Source organism: Canis lupus, chromosome 37 (assembly GCF_011100685.1).
Source record: "Canis lupus familiaris isolate Mischka breed German Shepherd chromosome 37, alternate assembly UU_Cfam_GSD_1.0, whole genome shotgun sequence".
Classification (NCBI taxonomy): Eukaryota; Metazoa; Chordata; class Mammalia; order Carnivora; family Canidae; genus Canis; species Canis lupus.
In genome coordinates, this window is record NC_049258.1 from 23434943 (window position 1) to 23457140 (window position 22198).

The 22198-nt window shown below is 54.7% G+C and overlaps 1 protein-coding gene across 4 annotated transcripts; it reads left to right on the top strand.

Moving 5' to 3' along the window:
• Positions 1 to 1155: 1155 nt before the first annotated feature.
• On the top strand, positions 1156 to 17453 carry IGFBP2 (insulin like growth factor binding protein 2). Of its 4 annotated transcripts, none has more exons than XM_038585691.1 (4): positions 1156 to 1207; positions 14318 to 14547; positions 15237 to 15377; positions 16963 to 17453. In XM_038585691.1, exons 1-4 carry the CDS (start codon positions 1171 to 1173, stop codon positions 17125 to 17127), a joined length of 573 nt encoding a protein of 190 aa, XP_038441619.1. In that variant the 5' UTR covers positions 1156 to 1170; the 3' UTR covers positions 17128 to 17453. The 4 variants fall into 4 exon arrangements, with proteins under 4 accessions (XP_038441619.1, XP_038441618.1, XP_038441621.1 ...); XM_038585690.1 differs by lacking the exon at positions 1156 to 1207 and adding an exon at positions 1353 to 1449; XM_038585693.1 differs by lacking the exon at positions 1156 to 1207 and adding an exon at positions 8579 to 8615.
• The last annotated feature ends 4745 nt before the right edge of the window (positions 17454 to 22198 follow it).

The window sequence follows — 22198 nt, forward strand, 5'->3', positions numbered from 1 at the left end:
AATCACCCAGGGCAGGAGATGGGTCCTTCTTGAGCCTCTGTGTCCTTATCTGTAAATCAAATATTGACACCACCAGCTCCATAGGGTGGCGCCCGTGTGTGTGTGTGTGTGTGTGTGTGTGTGTGTGTGTGCGTGGAAAGCTAGATAATACAGTCAAAGCTAAGCACTTTGGTGTTTTTTGCGGGGAGGTTTTTGGTTTTTGTTTTATTTTTAATTAAGTCACTTGCTTTGCATCTCTTCACCTATAAAATAGAAATATCCATACCTCTCGCCTACTTCCATGGACTGGAGTTGTAGGAAGAGTAACAAAACTATACTTTAAATATAGTATCAATGGATTTGACGTCAGGCAAGTGGTTTGAGGTCAGCCGGCTTCCATTTTTTTTGCAGAGGAGTTAGGCAATGTTCTTTAGGGGCCGGGTCCTGATGTCTGGGACTGACCATTTTTGGTCTGGGAGCCTCATTCTTGGTCTGGCCGCTCTTGGTCTGGGAGCCCCAGTGCCTCAGTTGGGGGTGGAGGGAATGTGGGGACAGAGGTGGCCCTAGAGTTGGGACACTGGGTACATTGCAGGCTTGCTGCTCCTAAGCTGGCGACAGGGCTGGGTCCTGCCTTCACCTGGCCAGTCAACCTTTAGCCCTCCAACTGCAGGTATTTGGAAGACCAGAGAATCCCTGAGGCCACATTTCCAGAGGGGGAAGCCCCTTCCTCCACGGACAGCCCTCCACAGGAAAGCGCTGGGACCCAGGCTTCAGAACAGTAGGGCCAGCTAGGAACCAGCCTGGTCTTAGCACGCCTAGTATGTATGGCATGGGTGAGGGCGCGTGGTAGTTGAGTGGTCCAAGCCAGTGAAGGCCCCGTGGCGCCTGTTTCTTGCTCCAGGAGAATGGGCTTTCACATCTATCCTGGCTGAGCCTAGGGAGCCAGAACGTTGAACGTGATCCTGCCAAAGAAATTGGACGTTCTGTCCAGAAAGTAACGTTTCCTTTCCATACTACGCAGTCTGCAGAGTTGACCTCACTCCCTGGGAGGCGGGTTGGGGAGCAGCATCTCATTTCGAAGGGGTTGATGGGTTCCCCACTGGAGTGCTGGGGGTTGGGAGGAGTGTTTTCTGGGCACTGAGATCCTCCCTAGTGTCTGATTCCATCCGAGTGACCGCCTGTCGGGGTGTAATGATAGGACGACTGTGTTTTAGAGCATCTGTTGGAGGTGAGGCCCCAGGAAGCAGAGGAAGGGGATGCTGGAGCCTTCAGGGGTCAGCATAGGCTTGTGGTGAAAAGCGGGACAGTTGGGACAGAGTACAGCATTTGCCGCTGGGAATCTGAGCTGGCGGGTTCCTTAGACTCCGAGGCCCTTCATGACTGTGGGGATGCAGCCTCCGGGAGAAAAAAAACCCACTTTACAGATGGGATCCTCAATTCAGAGAAGTTTGTTGGCTTTCGGATTCCAGGGTAACTACTGCCCCCCAACCCACCTCCCCAGTGAGGAGTGTCTGGGCAAAGGATTTTATTTTCACTCCTGGGAAATGGACACCCCCTTCCCCGCCCCGTGCCTCTCCCCCTCCTCGGCCACTCCTGTCCTCTCACAAAGCCAGGGAAGATCTGCTCTGGCTCAGCTCCTGGGTGTCAGTCAGGACGCAGAGGGAGACCTTGCTCAGAAAGCCGGCTCCCCCGGAAAGAAATACAGAGTCGATTGTAGTCAGGAATTGTTTCTACCCCCCTCCCTTCTTTTTTGATGGGGGAGGGGGCACTTGGCAGCCCACGGGGCCCCTTCTGGCCGCCGGCCCCATGTCTCTTCCTGGCTGTTGGGAGGCAGGGCCCCAGTGGAGATTGGGGAGAAGGGGCAGGGGCTGGCAGGCCTCCAGCTGCGGGGCAGGAGACTTGGCCCACAGGTCCCCTGGTCGCTTGGCCTGAGCTGAGCAGAGCCTGGGGTTTCTCATTAGCTGATGGGTATAGGTGTGTCCGCCTGTGTTTCATTCGAGGAGCTGAGCCCCGGAGGCAGGAGGCCAGGGAGGGAGGGGCCCAGAGCAGGGGCCCAGGAGGGCTGAGGGTGCCCAGGAGGGCCTCAGCCTGTGAAGATGGGCCTGGGGGGGCTCAACGTGTTCAACTCCTGAAAGGTATCTGGGAGGTGAGGCCTTCGAGCCGGAGGGATCCGAGCTGGATTGTGGGCTGCAGTGAGCAGAGGGTCAAGGACAAAGTCATGTTAATTCAAATTGCTTTTTTTCTAGACATCCTCCACTTTGACCCAGCTGCCTGTAGGGTTTTGTTGTTTGTTTCATTTCTTTCCAGCTCTGCTTTAGCCTCAGAATTCTCCCCACTTGACAGATGAAGAAATCGAGGCTCTGTTCGGGTTCTGGTGCTGAGGCAAGCACAGACCGGAGTGGAGGCTGGGTCTCTGGACTCCCATCCCAGGGCCCCGTTCCCGGAGACTCATGCGTGCAAAGAAGCAGTGAATTATATATTGCTGCTCCGAAAAGCTCCTTTTCCCTGGGAGGTGGTAATTAAGGCACAACTTCTCAAAAATATTCCTTAATGCGACTCCCCGGGAAGTTTCTTTTAGATCTATTGTCTTGACTTCTGGATGGAGGTGCCAAGTTGCCTCTGGATGGTGCCCCCGTTGCTTTCTGAAGTGCCTGAGGCCAAGATAAAATGAAAATGGCAGTCCCCTCGAGCCCTGCCTCTGCAGCTGCCTGATAAGGCTGGGTAGTTTCTATAGCAACAGTGGCAGGAGGGGTGTCGGGCGGGATGAAGGGCAGTGGGGTTGGGATGGGGTTGGCATCGGTGTACTGGATCAGAAGGGTTTTTGAGGTTGGGTGGGCCTGGCTGGGATCTGACTGATGAGTTCCCTTCCAGGGAAGAGGTGGGTCCCGTCAGGAAGAGGGGTTGAGGTGATAGGGAACAGAAGGAATAAAGCACTGGGGTTGAAAGCTGCCAGTCGAGTCTCCCCTTAGACGATGCCAAAGACCAGACCCCATCATGGTTGGTTAAGAGCTATGGAGCTGAACAACCTGGATCTGTGTTGGCTTTGCCATTGACTACGTGACTTTGTGCAATTGGCCTCAAGCACTACGGCTTTTTTTTTTTCCTTTTTTTTGGTCAAGGTGAGAGGGGATAAGAAATTATCAACCTCGTGTGATTGCTCGATGATAAAAAACGAGGTTCTGTACACAAACCACTTAGCACAGAAACTCAGATAATCAGATGATGTCACACCGGTTCTCCTTCCTTCTTCCTCTAATCTCAACACGCAGAAGGGAAGGAGAAGGCAAATGCCTGTTTTTCCATGTTTTCTGATTGGACAAGTTTAGTAGAACAGGGATTTAAGGATCTGGTTCAGAGGCACGGCTTTCTCCACGGGGTGCGGCTTCCCTGGATAGCTGCCCTTTTGCTTTGGAAAGTCCAGAATGGCGTTAGAGGTGGACGGGTTTTCCAGAGGGCCGTCGTCCTGGTCTTTGATGCCATTGTCACTCGTCATGGTTCTACCAGTGATTGAGAGCATGGCCCATTTATGCTCCAGAGGCGACGATTCTCACTCGAAGCTCTGCTGCTTGTCTCTGGTTCTCTTTGCTGCCCCTAAGCCAAGAGAGCACAACCAAGGAAGACCCCAGATGTGATACAGTATTAAGTCAGGCACAATTAGTGAACTTTTAGTTGAAGAAAAAGAAAAGCATGGTGACCTATTTAAAGACACTTATTTATATTCCGGACACTTCTTGTGCTGGTTTGAGAGTGTGGCAGGCAATCCTGGACATCTTTACAGGTTTTTAGTTTCTTTTTGCACCCTCTGGGTTCAGTTTGTCAGGCCTGCAGTCTCGGGGAAGAGTCTTACGGGGATGCAGAAGAGGCATGGAGAAGAGGTGGGCAGAAGGGGAGGGGTCAGGAGACAGGTGGGTAGGACCCGGTCTTTAGCTCTCTGGGAGAGCTAGGGGGTCTAGGGGGTCATGTCATTGGACAGTTTGAATGTGGGTCCCAGGAAAGGGAAGCGTCTTTTTCTCTCCCATCTCGTACTTCCATTTGCTGACTGCCCCCCACCCCCCTTTTTTTTTTATAAACCTCTGACCACTCTTACTGCTACGGGGCCTGCCTGGATGGAGAGGGAGAGCCCAGAAAAGTGAGGAGAAATAATACATGATCCGCTAGGCCAGAGAGTGGGATGCTCTTCAGGTAGTCCGCTCTCCTGATGTTTACACACCGACTGAGCACGCACTGTGTGCGGGACTTTCAACCCCAGTGCTTTATTCCTTCTGTTCCCTATCACCTCATCCCCTCTTCATGATGGGACCCTCATCTTCCCTGGAAGGGAGCTCAGTGCAAGACTGTAAAGAGGCAGTTGTCAGTGCTCCCCGTAACACATGCTTTTTCATCCTGGAGGGGAGCCAGAGAAGCGTTTCAATTTATTTAAAACAATTTTTTAAAAAGATTTTATTTTATTCTTTTAAGCAATCTCTATACCCAACGCAGGGCTCGAACTCACGACTCCAAGGTCAAGACTCTGGATCTCTCCTGTTTCAACTTAAAGCTCCTATTTCTCTGGGCTTCAAGGAGCTGGAATGGGTTCCTCCCTTCCACTGGGCGTGACTGGCCCTTGGGCACTTCCATCACTCCACACCTCTGGGCACCCCCTGGTGCCCTCTGGGCTGCACTGGGATGAGCTCGTCCCTTGGCTTTCCATTCTCAGGCCTGCCCCATCTTGATTCCTTCGCCGTCCTCTCCTTGACCCTGTAACTGTCTCCCATTCTCTTTGGGTCTTTGCCTCTGGCCCATTTCCCAGTTCTTCATGCCACAGAGACCTGGCCAGGAGCCCATGGTCAGCCTCTGGCAGGCAGTGATCCTGGTGATGCTGCGCTGGCCTCAGAGTGGCAGTGAAGTTGGCCATGGTATTAATGTTCAGTCCTCTTCCACCCAGGGGGCTTTCAGGAGCACCTCATATTTACTGATACCCCTGCTTGGCAAGGAGAGAGAAGAGTGAACGTGGTGAGGGAAGTGACTTTTACAAGAAAATGGTTGCAGCGTGCCTGGCTGGCTCAGTGGAGCGTGCAGCTCTTGATCTCGGGATTGTGAGTTCAAGCCTCACATTGGCTATAGAGGTTAAGGATTATATAAACATGAAATTTGTAAAAAAAAAAAAAAAAAAAAGAAAAAGAAAAGAAAAATACAGATGAGTAATAAGATTTATGCTAGAACACCAGTCTACCCCCTAGAGCTGGGAGTGGTTGACATTTTGTCCTGTTTGCTTCACGTCCCTTTTAAACACCTCCAGATGACCTTCCCCACCAGCCTCTTGTTGCTGGTCCCTCGTCCCCAGAGGCAGCCACCAGCATGTATGACTTGGTGTTTCTCTTCCTTGGCTAAACAGATTTGCTGATCCATGGCCAACATCTAGAGTCGTTCTTGCACTAAGTCAAATGTGCAAGAAGGTTTCATTCTGCAGCTTTTCCCCCTTTGTCAGTATTAGGTTTTGAGATCTGTCCACGTTGGATAGATGTCAGGAGTGATCACAGGTCAGAGCGATCTTGTCGACTGCCGTGTATGACTCCATTGTATTACCCTGCTGATTTTATTTAGCCATTGACCCGCTGAAAGGCTTTTTGGGTCAGGTTGCCAACAGTTTTTGCAGCTACAGGTAATGCTGTAGTGAACACAGCACCCGTGTTGGAGAGAGTTGGACTTGCTGGGCCAGCCACAGTCTTCCTGTTCCCATGGTCCCTGTTCCAAGTTTGCACCAAAGCACATTCTCTACTCACTTGGGCTTTTGGCAGGTAGGCCACCTTGCCAGGCTCTTGGATGGCTTTGGTTGAACCGGAGGAGAACTGTTTGGGACCCACAGAAAGAGTGAACACACACACTGGTAGTGTGTTTGCCATCTTGATTTCAATTTCTCTGGCTCTTCCAGGACAGCCTGGCTCACGGAGTCCCTGGGGACCTTGGCTGAATGTGAGCGTGTTTTTGTTTTCTCAAACGGTGTGCCTCAGTGCTGACCCTCCCCGGGTCTTTGTGATTCCAGGAATGACCCTGGTGTTTATAGAGCAGCCCACGAGAGCGCGTAGGCAGGGAAGCTCTGTAGAGGCTGTGCTGTTTCTGCTCACTCAGGGGGAGCCCGAGAGGAGACGGCGTCGTGAAGGCATGCTCTAGAGATCTCCATGACGTTTGGCCAAGAAGGGCCTCCTCTGTGCGTCCAAGCATGCATGTGTGTCAGTTTATGAACTCATGAGTCTCTGGATGGAAAGAGCTCGAGAGGCTGTATCTTCATAGGGTGAGTATGTGAAGTCCTAGCTCTTGAAAAGAAGAGGCATCTTTCTCCTCCCATTACCAAGAAGTTCATCAGCAAACTGAGGCAGGAGCCAGAGAAACGCAGAGGAATGGGGCCTTGGAAATGCTGGAGCTTTAAGGGGGTTGTTCAAAATACCTAGTCCTTGACCTTTGCTCAGGCATGCTGTCTGTGAACCCTGGGGGGCTGGGGTTGAGGACCATTTGTAGCAAGCTCTTTAGAGGATTTCTGATGAACAGCCATGACTGGGAAACATTCCCCTTATCTAACTCCCTGAATTTATAGATGAGCATGCTGAACCCTATACATCTTGACCATATAAGCTCCTTTTATTTCTTTAAAGTGATCTCTAGATCCAACATGGGGCTCGAACCCATGACCCAGAGATCCAGAGTCATGTGGTCTACCAACTGAGCCAGCCAGGTGCCCCCATCTATTAAAGCCTACACATTTTAAACACCTGTTGGGCATCACTCAGAGTCCACAGTCATGGTGGTAGCTTCGGAATCAGACCTTGCCCCCCTGCCCCCCCCCCCCCGCCCCGGCTTTCAGGCCAGCACTCCTCTTCCTGCTGTGTCAGAACCAAAGCTTTGAACCCAAGAGCTGGCCTTCCAAAGGGAATCCAGAGGGGGAGCTTGGCAAGCAGTGGGCTCTCTGCCCTCCAGGAGTTTCAGTTCCTCCCCTGTGTGAGCGTGGGTACTGGCCGTTCCCCTCCCTGGAGGTTATGAGGGTAGCAACGCCTCGCTGGGCGATAGGCCCATGGCAGTTCTGAGTGCAGGGTAATTATCCTTTGACGACAGTGGCCAGCTCCTGCCCTTGTGTGGTACAACCTGGATGATGTGTGCATCTGGAACCTCTGAAGAGGCCGCTCGCAGCTCTTCCCCACCACACGGGGATTCCTTTTGTGCAAAAGCCATGCTGAGGAGCTACTGGTCCGTTGCCAAAAGAGTTTCTCCCAGAACATGGTGGCATCTGAGAGATGTCAGGTCTGCTTTGCTGGTACCATGCAGAGAGCAGGGCCCCAGAGGGCGGGGAGAGAACGGGAAGGGAGTTTGGAAGGAAGCGGGGTGTCAGCAGGGGGGTAGATGGGCTGATGGGAGGACGTCATTCGAGATGCTGGAATGTGTCCTGGGTGCCAGCCTCCACCACAGCAGACGTTCGTGGACACACTCTTTGTAATTCCTGCGTGAGGGACCAATGTGGCCTGCCGCCTGTGACCTTTAGAAGAAAGAGTGGAGGGAGGCACACAGACAAGGCCACTTACCAGAGAGACCAAGGACCTCAGCTGAAAAATAAAACTAAGAAGCTCCCCTTTCTTCCCCACCACTGCTAACTTCTGCTGGCCTCCCTCCCCCCCACCTCCCAAGGTGGCCTGAAGGATCCACCCCAGCCTCGGTGGCCTGTGTTATTGCCCATGGTGGCCAAAGTCAGCCCTCCGAAGGCACTGGCTTCCAATTCTCTCCAACAAAAGCTGTTTCCCCTGTAAGTTGGTGACTTTACCTATGAGCCCTGTTTCCCCTGTGCATGCGTGATATGTGGGAGCCACCTCTCCTTCTCCCCTCCCTTTCTTTCCCTCTTTCCCTTCCTCTCCTTTCTTCCCATAAATTCTGTGAAGTTAAAGTAATTTAGGCAAATCCACACTTGCCCAGAGACTTCCATCAAATGGCAGAGGGTTGTGATGTTTAGTGACAGACGGAATTCACGCAATCAACAAAATCAGGCTTTAGAAGAAATGTGCAGACAGACAGTATTGCAGAACCTTCTTGTAACTCCTGTCTCCCCCATGCATATGGCCATTCTGCAGATCAGATCTCATCCCCCCTTCCCCTCTGCCTGGCCCATGCATCTTCCATTTACCCACTTGAGAAATAGCTCATCTGTCTGCGCATTTCTTCCGGGGCTTGATTTTGCCCACATTGGGCAAGTGGTAATAACAAATAGCAGACTTCACTTGAGTAGGGTGATTATTTGCATTTTTCACACTTGAGGAGTTAGAGCTCAGGAACGTTAAAGGGTTTGACCAATGTCACGGGTGAATCGTAAGCGGCAAGGTCGGGAGGCCTCTTGACTCCTGGAGGTCTTTGCCCACTCGAGCTTGTTAATGAATTGTCCACTGCCGTGGGTGTTACTGGAGAGGTTGTCCAAGAGGAAAGAGGAAGATGGTAGTATTCATTCTTTTGCCCAGCATGCGTCAAGATTAAGTGCATTTGGGGAGAGACCAACAAAGCAAGAGCCACATGAGTTCTGTGCCCAGCGAGAGCGGAACCGGGAACGTGGCCAGCATTCCCCTGGCCCATTACTCGGAATCCATTCTTGCAGGGGCCTGCGATGCTGTTACCTGTTGAAGGAGGTGAGTCCACTGGAGGGCATGATTCATTTGGGGTCGGAGTAGACTGCCAAGGAATCAAGGCTTTCCTCAGCCTACAAGCTTGTCTCATCTCCCCTCAGTGCCCTCAGCTCTTAGATTTCCAGATAGTCAGGAGGTAGGCTAAGGAGAAGGTTGGATATGGCTTGGTTTTGTTCGGAATACAGAGCAGAAGGAGTAGGGAGGCATAGTCATCTGTTAGGAAGATGTGGCCTGTTCTGGGGAAAATCATCTCTTGCCAGGTGTGCATAAGGACAGAGCCTCACGTTCTAAGCAAGAAGGAGTGTGGGGGGCTGCTCTTAGATGTTGGGGGCCTGTTTTCCTAAGAGGGCTTTAAGGTGCTTCCATAGATCAGGAATCGCCAGCTGTCTCTTGGAGCACGGAGGTCAGGGCACGGTGCTAGGAGGAAATGTGGTTTCATGAGCTTAAGAATCTGTCGAACACGATTCATGCATTGAGTGATGTCGCCAGTACTATGATCCGACAAGATTACGTCAGGGAAAAAAAAAAAGGCTATGCCAAAATTAAGTTTTAAAACCAGGGTATTAATGCATAGTCTGGAATGCAGAATGTAGGTGTAAAGCTCTTTCTCCTGCAGTGGCAGCTTCCAGCTGCCCTCCCGGGCCCCTTGGCAAGGCTGGGTCAAGGAACAACGCCGGGGCCCCATGCCCATTGCGAAGCACGTCTGCTGATGGCACACAGGTGGGGTGTGCTCCTGTTAGACCGGGTGGTCGTCCTTCTGGGCTTCGGGCTTGCTGTCTGTAAAACGGGGCGACTCGTCCCTTGCCTCTCATTCTCCTTACCTGTCTCGTGTCAGCTCCCCTCCAGGTGCATGAGGTAGAGAGGTACGGCCGTACACCTGCACAGGACAGGGGTTCTCATGCTTCAGGCCCTTTGGGGTCTCCGCCACCTGTCTTTGGAAAAGCTTTCCCTTCTTACATAGTCGGCAAGTCCCCTGCTGCAGTGTTGAGCCATCTCCGGGGGCGCTGTGTAGAGAACAGCTAATCCCTCGGGGAAGATCTCTGGGGGCCCGGGAGGTCCCTGTTGGTCATCACTAAGCCCGAAGCCTTTCCCAGTTATGTGATTCGGGCTGCTAAGAACCATTTCTTAGACTGACCTTTGCACTGCAGCCCACGGAGCTGCATACATAAGTGGTTGCATAATAAATATTATTCTGGACCTCACTCTTAGGCAGGAAAAAAAAAATGCAACTTGGTATTTTTGTTCTGAGGGCAAATTCCATCTCTAGTTGGAGTTCTGCATTTGGAATGTTTTCCTACGGGCCGCTCCTGTCACCTATAAGAGAACGTATGGGAGGAACTTCGTAAAACGTGCCAATGCCCTCGTCCGCCTGAGTGGAGGGGTGCTGTGTGGGTGCTTGGCCGAGTGTGGGGAGACGTGGGGGCAGGTGAGAGCCAGCTCTGTGTGTGCCTGGCCCTGTGTCTGCGTGCAGCACCTCTGGGAATCTGGCTGCCCACTGGCAACGGGTGCTGTCCGTCCGTGACTTCGAGATGAGCCATGGAGCCACAGAGAGCTTAAGTAACTTGTCTGGGGCTGCGCTGGTAGACCTGGATTCAGTCAGGCGAGTGGACTCTGGACCTGAATTCTTGACCTTCTCTGGCTGGGAATATAACAGTCAAGGAATCCAGGCTTTTCTCTGGCTACAGGCTTGTCTGCTCTTCACCCGGTCAACTCTCTCGTTCCCTTCCCTGGGCTTCTCCTTCAAAGTGTGGGGCGTCAGCGTGTGCGTCAGCAAACCAGGTTTCTTCATCTTATTGGCACGTTCGTTGGCAGAGCCGAGATCAATAACGGAATGGGATGAAACCTAGCCTTGAATCCAGGTGGCCTCCGTGTGCAGGACAAACTGATCTTTACTTTGGGAGAATGGGGCTGTCTCCGGATAGAAAGCCAACTCCGTCCTCCTGGAGCGGGCCGCCCAGGTGGCCCCCCATCTTCCAGGGCCTGGCCCGGGGCTGTGTTAGGACCGCGGACCCTGGACGCCTTGGTGTTTGTGGCCCTTCCTCCGTGAAAAGATGTTAAATCATAGATGATGACCGCATCTTCTAACTGTGAATGTATCGGTGCTGGCGACTAAGGCTTAAAAATTTTTTTTTTACCTAAAAGCTTATTTTTCAAGAGATTGATTTTATTTTATCGTATTATTATTATTTTTTTAAGAGATTGATTTTAAAATAGATCCTGACATTTCTTAGGCCCTTGGGCACTGTTCCTGCTGTGCCTGATGACAAGCCAGCCCTGCCTGGAGCCTGCAGGCCTGATGCGTATTTACCTGTGTGCCTCTTACATCTAATACGTTTTCACATGCTTTGTTGTCCCCCCTGGGACTCAGCCAGGGGTCCTGCTTTGACCCCTCTCAGTGGTCTGGGTGCCCGGAGAGCTCAGAGAAGGGGGAACAGCAGCCTGGGAGTCTTCTGGATGCCTAGGGAAGCCCCCTAGCCCCCGGCCAGAAGGTGGACTAGTGGACGCCAGAACTGTACTGGGGATGGAACAGTGGTGCGGGGTCTTAGCTGAAGGAAGGGAATAGAGTAGAGCTTGGATCTGCCTTATTCGGGGCTTGGAGTCTTCAGCATGGAGCTGGGGAACTTCTAGGCCTCTGGATAAAGCCTGACTTCCCAATGATGGTTTTCGGTGGGGGGCACTTTTGCTCCCCAGGGACCATTTGGCAGTGTGCAGAGGTATCTTTGGTAGTCACAGCTTCAGGAGGGTGCTGCTGGCTTCTGGTGGGTAGAGGCCCAGGATTCTGCTTGGCGTCCTACACTGCAGGGGCAGCTCCCAGTGAAGAATCCTGGTCCCAGTCAGTAGTGCTGGGGTCGGGAGACAGGGTGAGTGATGAAAGTTTGGGGTGGGTGGGTGGGTCTAATCCAACATGGTGGGGACCGAACTCCCATCCAGCCTGGTGGCAAATGCTTCAAATAGGCCATCTGCTGCGGGTGGTGTTGGGGTTTCTGGAACAGAATTGATTGGTTTTAAAGATTTTATTCATTAATCCATAAGAGACAGAGAGAGAAGCAGAGACGTAGGCAGAGGGAGAAGCAGGCCCCCCTCCAGGAGCCCATTGTGAGACTCGATTCCAGGACCCCAGGATCATGCCCTGAGCTGAAGGCAGACACTCAACCACTGAGCCACCCAGGAGTCCCTGGAACGGGATTTAATCTGTGGTGGGTTTATTTATGGTAAAACCCAGGCTCCCCTGGAGCCACTGGGGAAATAGTCATTCTAGAGAGAATTTTCTGGGTTTCAGAGGGCTTACTCATTCAAATATTTCCATTTTTATTTTTCTAAAATTTTAATAATTTTGGATAGAAATCTTTTTTTTTTTTAAATGCTAAAATACTGGACATGTTATCCCACTCGCCTTTTTTGGACCTCCCAAGGTCCTCGTCACTATCCACACAACTCTTGGGCTACACCATATGGAAGTCCTCAGGGGTCATCGATGGGTGTGGAGTTGTTTGCTATGCACTAAATATCCCCAAAGTTCTTATGTTTGTTTGTTTTTGTTTGTTTTTTTAGTGTCCTCTTTTCTTCCTGCCATTTGATACTTCTTGCCACTGTTCACATGCCTCCGTTCTCTCTCTCGTTTTAATTTTGTTGATTTTATTCTGCGGTGGCCCGGGAAACCAGACATCCAGAGCCCAGGCTTGCTGGAGCCGTGCTCCTGTGAGCTGTCAGTGTTCGTCCTGTGCCGAATGTCCCCGTGCCTTGTGAGGAGAGCACTTGTACTTGACCAAGCATCCATGGAGCGACAGCTGTTCCGATGCTCAGAGGCTTCTCTTCCTCCGCTTCTTGGTTCTTGGGCGGGTTCCGTGTTGCTGACGGAGCGCATAACGGACAACTGAGGCAGTTGGCATCTTTGTCCTCATCAAAGTACTGTCACCAACAGGACACAGAGTTTCCGTGCTCTAGGCCTTACTTAACCTTATAAGCTTTACATAGAACATCCGCTCAGCAGTCCTGTGAAGTGAGAGCTATTATGATCCAACAGTTCGGGTAACGAAATGGAAGCACAGAGAGGTGGTATGTGCAGGACAAATTGAGCCGCTGTAAAAAGTCGGGGAGCTGGGCTTGTCTTACCAACCCGTGCTCGCCAGTCTGGAGAGCTTGTGCTGGGTTTCTAAAGGAATGTGGCCGTAGCTGGTGAGGACTGGCCAAGGGTCAGGTGGCCAGACTCCACCTGGGTCTCCTGGAGCATGCTCCGTGAAAGCAGGTGCCAGTACCCCGTGGCGCACAAGAGTGTCCCCATCCCTTTGTCGGCGGGGAGTGAGTGAATGCCGCAGCTTGCAACCACCCACGGTAGGCATCATGGCCCCCCTTTTATGGGTCAGGGTCAGCTTTTTCTTCCATAAAACACTACCCAGGACAGTGGCCATCTGAGCCCACCACGCTGTGCCCGGCTTCTGAGGGGACCATCAGGTCCTAAGTGCCTCACCTGAAGCTCTTGGGTAGAAATATATGAAGAGCCATCCCGTTATGTTATCAGAGCTGTAAGTTTTTGAAGGCACAAAAAAAGAAGAGAAAATGCAAAATTTGTTTAGAAACATCCCCTCCGCACCTCCAGGTCTTGTCAGGACCTGCTGGGGAGCCGCTCCGGGCGGCTTGGTCAGAGGCGCCGTGTGCTCTGCTGTGTCTACAAGGGCGGTGTGAGTCCCGGGTTTCCTAGAGCCCGTGGGGACTTGTCTCCCTGGTAACCACTCTTCCATGCCCTTCTGTTCCTCTGGTCTGCCCCTGGCTGGACATACCTGAGCCAGCGTGAGACCATGGGAGCTGGGGGCTGTTCTCAGGGCCCCCTCCACCTGAGCTGTGCACTCAGTAGGAGCCTTTCCCTGTTGTTGACACACTGGTGGTTTAGGAAAGTTGAAAGAGACTTAACAGATGCTCCTTGGACAAGCATCTGGGTGAGGCTGCATGCCTTGCAATAAGCTGACAGTTCAGAGTCGAGCCGGCCCCTGTTCTCGGGGCTCCCTGTAAGGTGGCAGGCGGTGGCATGCATGGACAGACCAGTCAGGGCCGCGGGGTGGTGCTGGAGCAGCCCTGGGACTGAATCTTTGGGACACACGAGGAAGGGGGCAGGTGGGTGAGTGAGGAAGTAATAGCAGGACTGTTAGGAACTGGAGGCTGTGGCTTCTGGTGGTGGCTCTCGACCTCACTCCCTCGCCAGATGTGGCACGGCCCGGTGATCTCTGACGTTAGTTTTAAAAACTGTACCTTTTAGGGCACAGATGATGAAGACTTCAAATCGGAGGTTAGGGCGGGTGGATCTGGGATGTCTTTCTAGGGGAGAGTGTTGGATCCAGAAGGACTTCGTCCCATTCTGGGGTGGGAGCCTTGCAGACGTGTTGATCCTTCTGTGCTGCCCCACTCTGCTCTGGCTGGAGGCACAACGGACTAGGCCTCCCAGACAGCCTGTGTTCCTCCCAGACCAGATGTGAGGTCTCGGTCTGGGTTTCTGCGGGCCTTGACTTGGCCGTCCGTCAAAGTTGGGGTAGTGCCACCTGCACCCCCCAAGAGTTGCTGCAAAACTGAAGTTGATAGTCGGTGTAAATTGCTCAGTACTGTTGCCTGGACGTCAATCACCTCCATCTTCAGGGGTTAGGACAGTCCCGGGGTGGGGGGGCGGCACTCGGGAAACAGCACCCAGGGTTCTTCTTCCCTTCTTCTCTCTGCAGACAATGGCGACGAGCACTCTGAAGGAGGTCTGGTTGAGAACCACGTGGATGGGACCGTGAACCTGTTAGGCGGCGGAGGTGGTGCTGGCAGGAAGCCCCTCAAGTCAGGCATGAAGGAGCTGGCCGTGTTCAGGGAGAAGGTCACCGAGCAGCACCGGCAGATGGGCAAGGGTGGCAAGCATCACCTGGGTCTGGACGAGCCCAAGAAGCTGCGGCCCCCACCTGCCAGGGTCAGAGGGGCCGGGTCTGGGTGGGAGAGGGCCCCCGGTAACATCTGAGTCCTTTCTGCTTCTGCCGCTAACACATGTCAGCGACCTTCAGGCTGATTGGTGTCTCCTTCGGGGACCTCAGTGCCTTTGGTTGTGAAAGGGTGGAGGATTTCTTGAAGCCCCGTCCTCCACGTTTCTGCTTGCCTTCAGGCCAGAGGCCAGGAAACGGGTGCTAGAGGTGGCGCTGGATGCACTTGAACTTGCTCAAGCTTGCTGGGATGTGTTCCTTTCGCTTAGCTGCACCCCCCACCCTCTAGCTCCGCTCTGTCGTCTTGGGTCTTGGTCCTGGTTGGGTGGTGGATGGAGAAGAATGGAGGTTGGCCCACTGGGTCGGGGTAGCGATACGCCAGAGACAGCCACTCGAATGCACTTTTGCAAGTAGATCCCATTTTGACCCCTGAAAGCCACTGACACAGAATGAGTGACGGGCGAAAACCCCTACCCATGCGACTTTCCTTAAAGGGTGAAGTGGGGCACGGTGACATATCAGTGCGATCACAGTCAGAAGTCCCTGGTTCCACCAAGTAGCTGCGTGGCCTGGGGAACATCCGTTCCCTGCGCATGAGCTGCTTTCTGAGGCTGTTCCCAGGCCAGTGTTCTGTGAGCTTGGGCTCACTCTGAGCATCCTCTGTGCCCGTCTGTGCCCACAGACCCCCTGCCAGCAGGAATTGGACCAGGTCCTGGAGCGGATCTCCACCATGCACCTTCCGGATGAGCGGGGCCCTCTGGAGCACCTCTACTCCTTGCACATCCCCAACTGTGACAAGCACGGCCTGTATAACCTCAAACAGGTGAGAGAGGATCTCCTTGGCCGCAAGCCCCGGGGTGCCTTGTTCCTACCTTACCCACCTGTCATTCTCTGAGGTCTGAGAGCTGAGGGGGGCATGGGGAGGCCAGCCGCCAGGCCTGTCGGGGGCTGACTCCACTTACCCAGCTACCTGCCGTCAGCCCGTGGTGTCTAGGTTGGGAGGGAGCCTCTGGGAGAAGAGATGTGGGGTTACACCAATGCTTCTCAACATTTCATTGAACATTAGAATCGCCTGGCAGTGATTCCTGGGCCTTACCTCCCATTCCAGAAGGTTGGGTGGCAACCAAGAGTGTGCATTTCTAACAAACTCCCAGGGGTCGCTGATGGTCCGTGGACCACCCTTCCAGAATCATGGATTTAAACCATTGACACCCACCCTCCTGGAGGGGTCCCCCTTCCTACCTCCTTCACAGCCCAGGCAGGCAGACAGGCAGGCATTTGCCCCTTGAAATAATCAGTCTAGTGTTAAAAGCTACCTGTACACGTGCCCTCAAGATGTAAGCCGACTACTGCATTTGGAGCTCAGAAGAAGAAATAGTGATTTCTTCCAATGAAAAACAGGCTGTGTCCTGTCCCTTATGGGGTAACTAAAGGGATTTTCCATGGTAATTAGTTCATAGGTAAGGAAAGGGACCCTGGGACAAGAATGGCTGGGTTCACATCTCGGTGGTGCCTCTTACTAGCTGGGTGACATTGGGCAAGTTACCTAACCTGTCTGTGCTTCCTTCTGATCATCTGTGAAGTGGTGAAATCACCGTACCTGATTCACGAGGAATAAATGAACGGGTTGTGCTAGATAAAAAACAGGAGGGTCACCTGGCTGGCTCCGACGGAAGAGTGTGTGACTCTTGATCTCGGGGTCATGAGTTCAAGCCCCACATTGAGCCTCGAGCGTACAAAAATAAGTAAATAAATAGGGGCACTGGGGTGGCCCAGCGGTTGGGTGTCTGCCTTCAGCTCAGGGTGTGATCCCGGGGTCCTGGGATCGAGTCCCGCATCGGGCTCCCCGCAGGGAGCCTGCTTCTCCCTCTGCCTGTGTCTTTTTCTCTCTCTCTGTGTCCCTCATGAATAAAGAAATAAAATCTTTAAAAAATAATAAAAAAATAAACTTAAAAATGCAAGTTGTAAACCATAAATGAGCAGCTTGGAGTTTGCTCATACAGTGCGAGGCACATAGCAGGGCCGGTGCTAGCATTGTCTCCCCTCCCACTACAACCAGACCCCAGTAGCCAGGTCCCCCACTGGGTGGGGCCTCCCTGCCGGGTGGGGATGGACTCTTCCCACCTTTGGGCAGCCCCCCAGAGCCTTGGTCACTGGAGCGCGGCCCGGGCACCAGCATCCCATGGGGGCTTGCTAGCCCAGCAGAGTTTCAGCCCTGCTGCAGACCTGCTGAAGGGGAGTCTGCATTTTAGGGTGCTCCCCAGCACACGGTCGGGGTTGGGGAGCCCCGGCCTGCAGTGCTAGCTTGCATGGCACCCTGGAACTGCTCCCTGAACCTCGGGCTGGGAGAAGCAGGGACAGCTGCTGGTGACAGGGCCGTCTTCCATGTTCTTTTTTTCTCTCCTCAGTGCAAGATGTCTCTGAACGGGCAGCGTGGGGAGTGCTGGTGCGTGAACCCCAACACTGGGAAGCTGATCCAGGGAGCCCCCACCATCCGGGGGGACCCCGAGTGTCACCTCTTCTACAACGAGCAGCAGGAGGCTCGTGGGGTACACAGCCAGCGGATGCAGTAAAACCACAGCCAGCCGGTGCCGGGCACCCCCTGCCCCCACCCCCTCTCCAAACACTGGCAGAGGGAGGAGAGCCTTGCGTGGTGGGTGGGGAGGGTTTTCCAGGAGTGTTGACACGTGTATTTATATTTGGAAAGAGACCAGCACCGAGCTCGGCACAGCCCCGCCTTCCCCCTCCCCGGCGCCCTCGCCTTCTCCTATCCCTGCTGGGGAGGGAGGGTGCTTGCAGGGGTGGAGTTGGGGTGAAGGTTGGGGAGGGGGGAAAAAGAAATTTTTATTTTTGAACCCCCGTGTCTCTTTTGCTTAAGATTAAAGGAAGGAAAAATACAGTGTATGTCTTTTGCCTGAGTCTTTGGGGCTTCCCTGGGAAGAGATCCTGAGGCCTACCTGCCTGTCTGTCCAGCTCTGTCCCCGACCCCTAGGGACATGTCCTGGGAATGCGACAGGCACTGCTGTGGTTCCCGGTGCAGGCGGGATCCTGCAGGGCTGCAGGGCGGCCACCTGAATCTGGCGTGTCTCCCCCTGGATGGCCGTCCCCCCGGTGGGCAGTGAGGGAGGGGAGGTGGCTCTGAGCCCCTTCTCTCTCCCACGTTCAGGTGCATCGCAGAGGGAGACAGAACAGGGAGACACTGGACTTGCGGTCCTCTGGCCCCTAAAAGGAGAGCTCCCTTCTGTGCAGGAAGAGGCAGCCCCCAGGTCCTCAAGGAGAGGGAGCAGGCTTGGTGGGTGCCAGCATGTTCACCAGAGCGCTGCCCCTGGGAATTCAGGAGCTGCTCTCCGAGGGGCCCACATAACCGTCGGCCTTCCAGAGCAGCAAAGTTGACAAGACCAGGGACTACACATGTGCAGATAGGGACCCTAGCTCTGGAGCAAAATTCTATGTGAGAGCTCCACCCACTGTGTTCTGGGGGCCCCTAACCCCTGGCGAATTGCAAACCCCCCACCCACGTTGCACTGGGCCACAGGGAAAGGAGTGCTCTGCTCCCAGCACAGGGCACAGAGCCCCACCTGTCACCCTAGCCGCTCTCCTGTGTCTGGACCCTTTCCTGCCGCAGGTGAGGGCAGGTGGTGCCGCTCCAGCCATATCCCTCCTGACCTTCCAGCACCTCAGGACAGGCAGGGGGACGCTCGGGGCCCTCACGGGGGTGGGAGTGAGATGAGCTCCTCCCCTTAGAACAAAGCCAGGTGCCCCGAAGCAGACGACCCTGGCCAGAGAGCTCTGGCTGCGGCAGGCCGAGGCCAAGGTCTAGGCCAGCAGGCCATTTGGTCCCTTAGCTAGGTTGTCCGGTCTGCTGCTCCAGGAGTAGTCCATTCATGAATCCACAAACGAGGCTCTATTAGCTCCACTTTACGGATGAAGAAATAATCCACAGAGCTGCCGCCGCCCAACCTCCAGGGCCCAGGCTGGGGCCCCTAACTCCAGAGTGTGGGTGCTCCCTGGGCCATGCTGCCCTCTCTGGGAGGAAGCTGGGCGGGCCGCCTGGAGAGAGCCCCAGGCACTCTGGCTGTGGGTTGGATCTGCACCCTGAGGGTCAGCCGTCCTTACCTGGGGCCTGATTTTCTCTCGTCCACGGGTGGGTGCTCCTGCCACCCGTCTCCGTGCCCCTCGGGTGTAGCAGGAGCTGGTGGCTGCTGGCCTGGGATGGGGCAGCCGGTGCTGGCCCCCCTGCAGTTGCAGGGGTTCTCAACCTTGCCTAACACGTGAGTGGGCCGGGGCACTCAAAATACTCCTGTCCGCACGCCCCCATCAGAGAGTCTGATCTGATTGGCCTGGAGTGGAGCCCGGGTAGGTCGCCTTGTGTGTTTTAAGGGTCCTGGGTGGTTCCAGGGCAGAGCTGGGCAAGAAGAATGCTGGAGTCGGGACACCTGGGTGTGAATCTTGTCCCGTTGCCCTGGTCCTACGTTACTCGCCTTATCCGAGACTCCGTTTTCCTCATCTGTCTAATGGGCATGATCTCAGCCTCGCGTAACAGGATGATGCTCCATGCAAGACCGTGGCTGTGAATGTGCTTGAAAACTAGAGGGCCGGGTGAATGGGAGCGATGGTCATGGGGCCGCTGCGGGCGGAAGCACTCAATGCCAGGCCCCAGGCCCCCCAGCCTGGCCGACTCAGCTCTGCGGTATTTTGGCAGGGTGCTTCCGAGGCAGTCACAGTCGCCCTATCCATTTCCATGTCGCTTGCCCACCGCCTCCCTGTCCTCTAAAGCATCTGGAGAGGAGGGTTTTATGGGTTCCGAGCTCAGCACCCCCGCTGTGGCTCTAGCTACAGGAGCCCCCCTGACGGATGACCAGATGCCCTAGAAACCTTGGCCGAGCGAAAACATAATTGCATCCAAGTAGGAAGGTGGTTGGCTGGGCAGGGATCTCCGGGATGTCAAGCCCGCTGCTGCTCGCCTTCTGGAAGCGGCCGCTGTTGGCACACGCCGGGGCTACGCTGCCCCCGTGAGGCGGCCCCGGGAGCCGCAGCTGGCCCTACGCGGGACCTCGAGGGTCCTTTGGCTTCAGCGGGGGTCCCAGGTTTCCGTCGGGGGAGCTTGTTAAACTCGCCCAAGCAGGGCACCTGTCGTCGTCGTTGTCGTCGTCGCAGACTGCCCGGCTAGAAGCTGGGAGGGCGTCTGGGAATCTGCACTGGAACATTCCAGCCCCCCTGCCCCCCCGGGGCAATTCTAATTCATACAATCACCCAATTTCTCTGTGACCTAATTTGTAAAATCCAGGGCACCTGCAGAGCCCCTTGTTCAGAAATTATTAAGAATTTCAAGAGCGCGACAGCAAAGCGTGAAGCTGAGCACAGGCCCCGGGTGGGCGCGCGGGCAGCCGGCCCAGCTCTCGGGCCCTCTGAGTTTGGAGGGTCCCCGTGTGCAGCGACCCCGTGGGTTAGATGTGTCCAGAGTACTGGCTGCGTAGGGATGAGGTAGGTGAGAGAGCATCGCCTGGAGGTGGGGCGGTCTCCGAACAGAATTTGGACGCTACCACTTACGACTTAGGCGACTTCGGACACATTCCTAACCTCTGAGCCTCACTTCATCTTTAAATATTAGGATAGTTTCTATTTCAAAGAATTGCTCTGAGAATGTAAACTCATTCCTGTGATACAGCAAGTGCTGCCTAAATGGAGTTACTACTGCCTCCTGGGCTCTGCGTTCGGGTTTTAGGATGTAGGAGTAGATGAGGATGATGTACATTGTGGTCCCCATCCTAAATGGACAGAGGCAGCCACAGAACTCCCCCCTGACCGCGGGTGGGATGGAGGTGTGCCCAGGTGCAGGTAGGAGAATATCTGTGTCCCACAGGGGGTGCAAAGACAGGTGTAGGGAGGAAGCAGGAATATGAGGGACGACGTGGTGTGTGTGTGTGGGGGGGAGATGGGGTTCAGGCAGATGGGGCATGAGCTACACACGAGCTTGGGGCTCCCCGTGGTAGAGGAAGGGTGTAGGTAGAGGAGAAGTTGGAGAGGAAGCCAGAGGAGAGCTCATCGGGAAAGCCTCTGGGGGTCTTGCTGTGGGATTTCAGCTTTGGGCTGAAAGGAAAGTATTTAAGCAGAGGATTTGTGTTTTAGAACAGGAACCTCCTCCTGTGATACTTAGCAGGGAGGACACGGGACTGGGCTGGTCCTGGCAGGAACAAGTGGCCGTGGTCCAGGTGAGAAGCGGGTGTCATCTGGACTCGGCAGCGGAAGTGGGGAGCGATGTAGCTGATTCCCGGGGCCTGGGGACCTGCCGGACGTGGGAGGGGATGAGGAATCAGCGGTGACTCTGGAGGTCAGGCTACGCAGCTGGGTGGATGCTGGTCCCATCGTCTGGGATGATGACCAGAAGGGGAGGAGGGAAACAGGGCAGGGGGTGGTGGTAGGGAGAGTTTAGGAGGAAAAGTGACGAGTTCAGATTTTGTTGGTGTTTTTGAATTTGTACTTCGTAAGGGGTAAGATACCTGAGCGTCCAGAATGAGTTCAATTTGGGGGCACATGGAATTGGAGTTGCCTGGGGGACACACTTGACTCTCCCATCACCCTCATCCTGACATCCCGTTCACGAACAAGACCCACTGGTTCTGTCCCCAAGATGCTGTTCATACGTGTCCCCTTCTCTCCCCCTCCTGCGTCACCTGCACAGAGGAGAGGGGCGGTGGTTGTTGGGGAAGGGCAGGAGCAGCAGGCCGTGAGGGCACAGGATGGGGCCTGTCCTTTGCAAACAGGAGGGTGGGTGTGGAGAGGTTTTCTGGCTGACTCCAGGGGTTTGGATGGGCAGGGAGGACATTCTCACAGTCAGGTCTTGGTTTTCTCGGATGGGGAGAAGGCAGAGTGGGGAGAAGCATGAAAGGGTGTTGTAGACACGGGGGAATGTGGGAGCGAGACAGCTCGAGCAGGTTTCCCCAGGCAGGATTTGGAGCTGGGGGGGTTCTGTGGTGATGTCAGCCGGCACTGTGGGGGGACTGTCTCCATCAGGGCTCCTCAGGTTGTGCGGGGGCACCAGTGTTGGCCAATGGGGCTCCTCGGGGCTGAGATGCTGCAGGGCAGGCGAGCCACAGAGGAGCAGAGGTGACGGTGGAGCCTGGACCTAGTCTCTTTAGGGACGGAGGCAAGGCCGGAGAGGCTTGATGGGTTGGGGAATAGAATGGGGAGAGCAGAGACTCCTTCTTCCATCGGCAAGACGTTGACATTGAAGCCTCCACCTGGCCTCTCACCGCGGTGTAGACCATGGGCCGAGTGGGCGAGTCGGGTGTTCAGACTCTCCATGCAGAGCACTGAAGCTCAGAGTGTGGCTTCCGAGTGCTGAGTGGAGGATGCAAGACTGGTGAAGTCAAGAGCGGTGGCCTTGGACCAGCTTGGCCCGCCGGGGGTGAGGGTGGCATCCAAGCAGGCTCCAGCTGCCAGCCCAGTCCCTGTTGGGTCACAAAGGGCCCGTGAGTGTGTGATCCCCGGGGTGCTGTGTGGGTTGCTCCGATGACCCCTGAACTGTGCGGGGCAGGACGGAGCAAGGGGTGGAGCGGCAGGGAGCTGGAATCCCAGATGACCTCAGGGCTGAGCAGGGGGTTCGCAGATGAGGGTTGTCAGGGCCCAGAGGAGGCCCAAGGG

Excerpts from the sequence above, each read along its gene's own strand:
- IGFBP2 (XM_038585690.1), top strand. The coding sequence starts at position 1,356 with ATGACTGTGGGGATGCAGCCTCCGGGAGAAAAAAAACCCACTTTACAG. Across the intron at positions 1,450-14,317 it reads GTTGGCTTTCGGATTCCAGG|ACAATGGCGACGAGCACTCT; the intron begins GTAACTACTGCC and ends TTCTCTCTGCAG. Across the intron at positions 15,378-16,962 it reads GCCTGTATAACCTCAAACAG|TGCAAGATGTCTCTGAACGG; the intron begins GTGAGAGAGGAT and ends TTCTCTCCTCAG.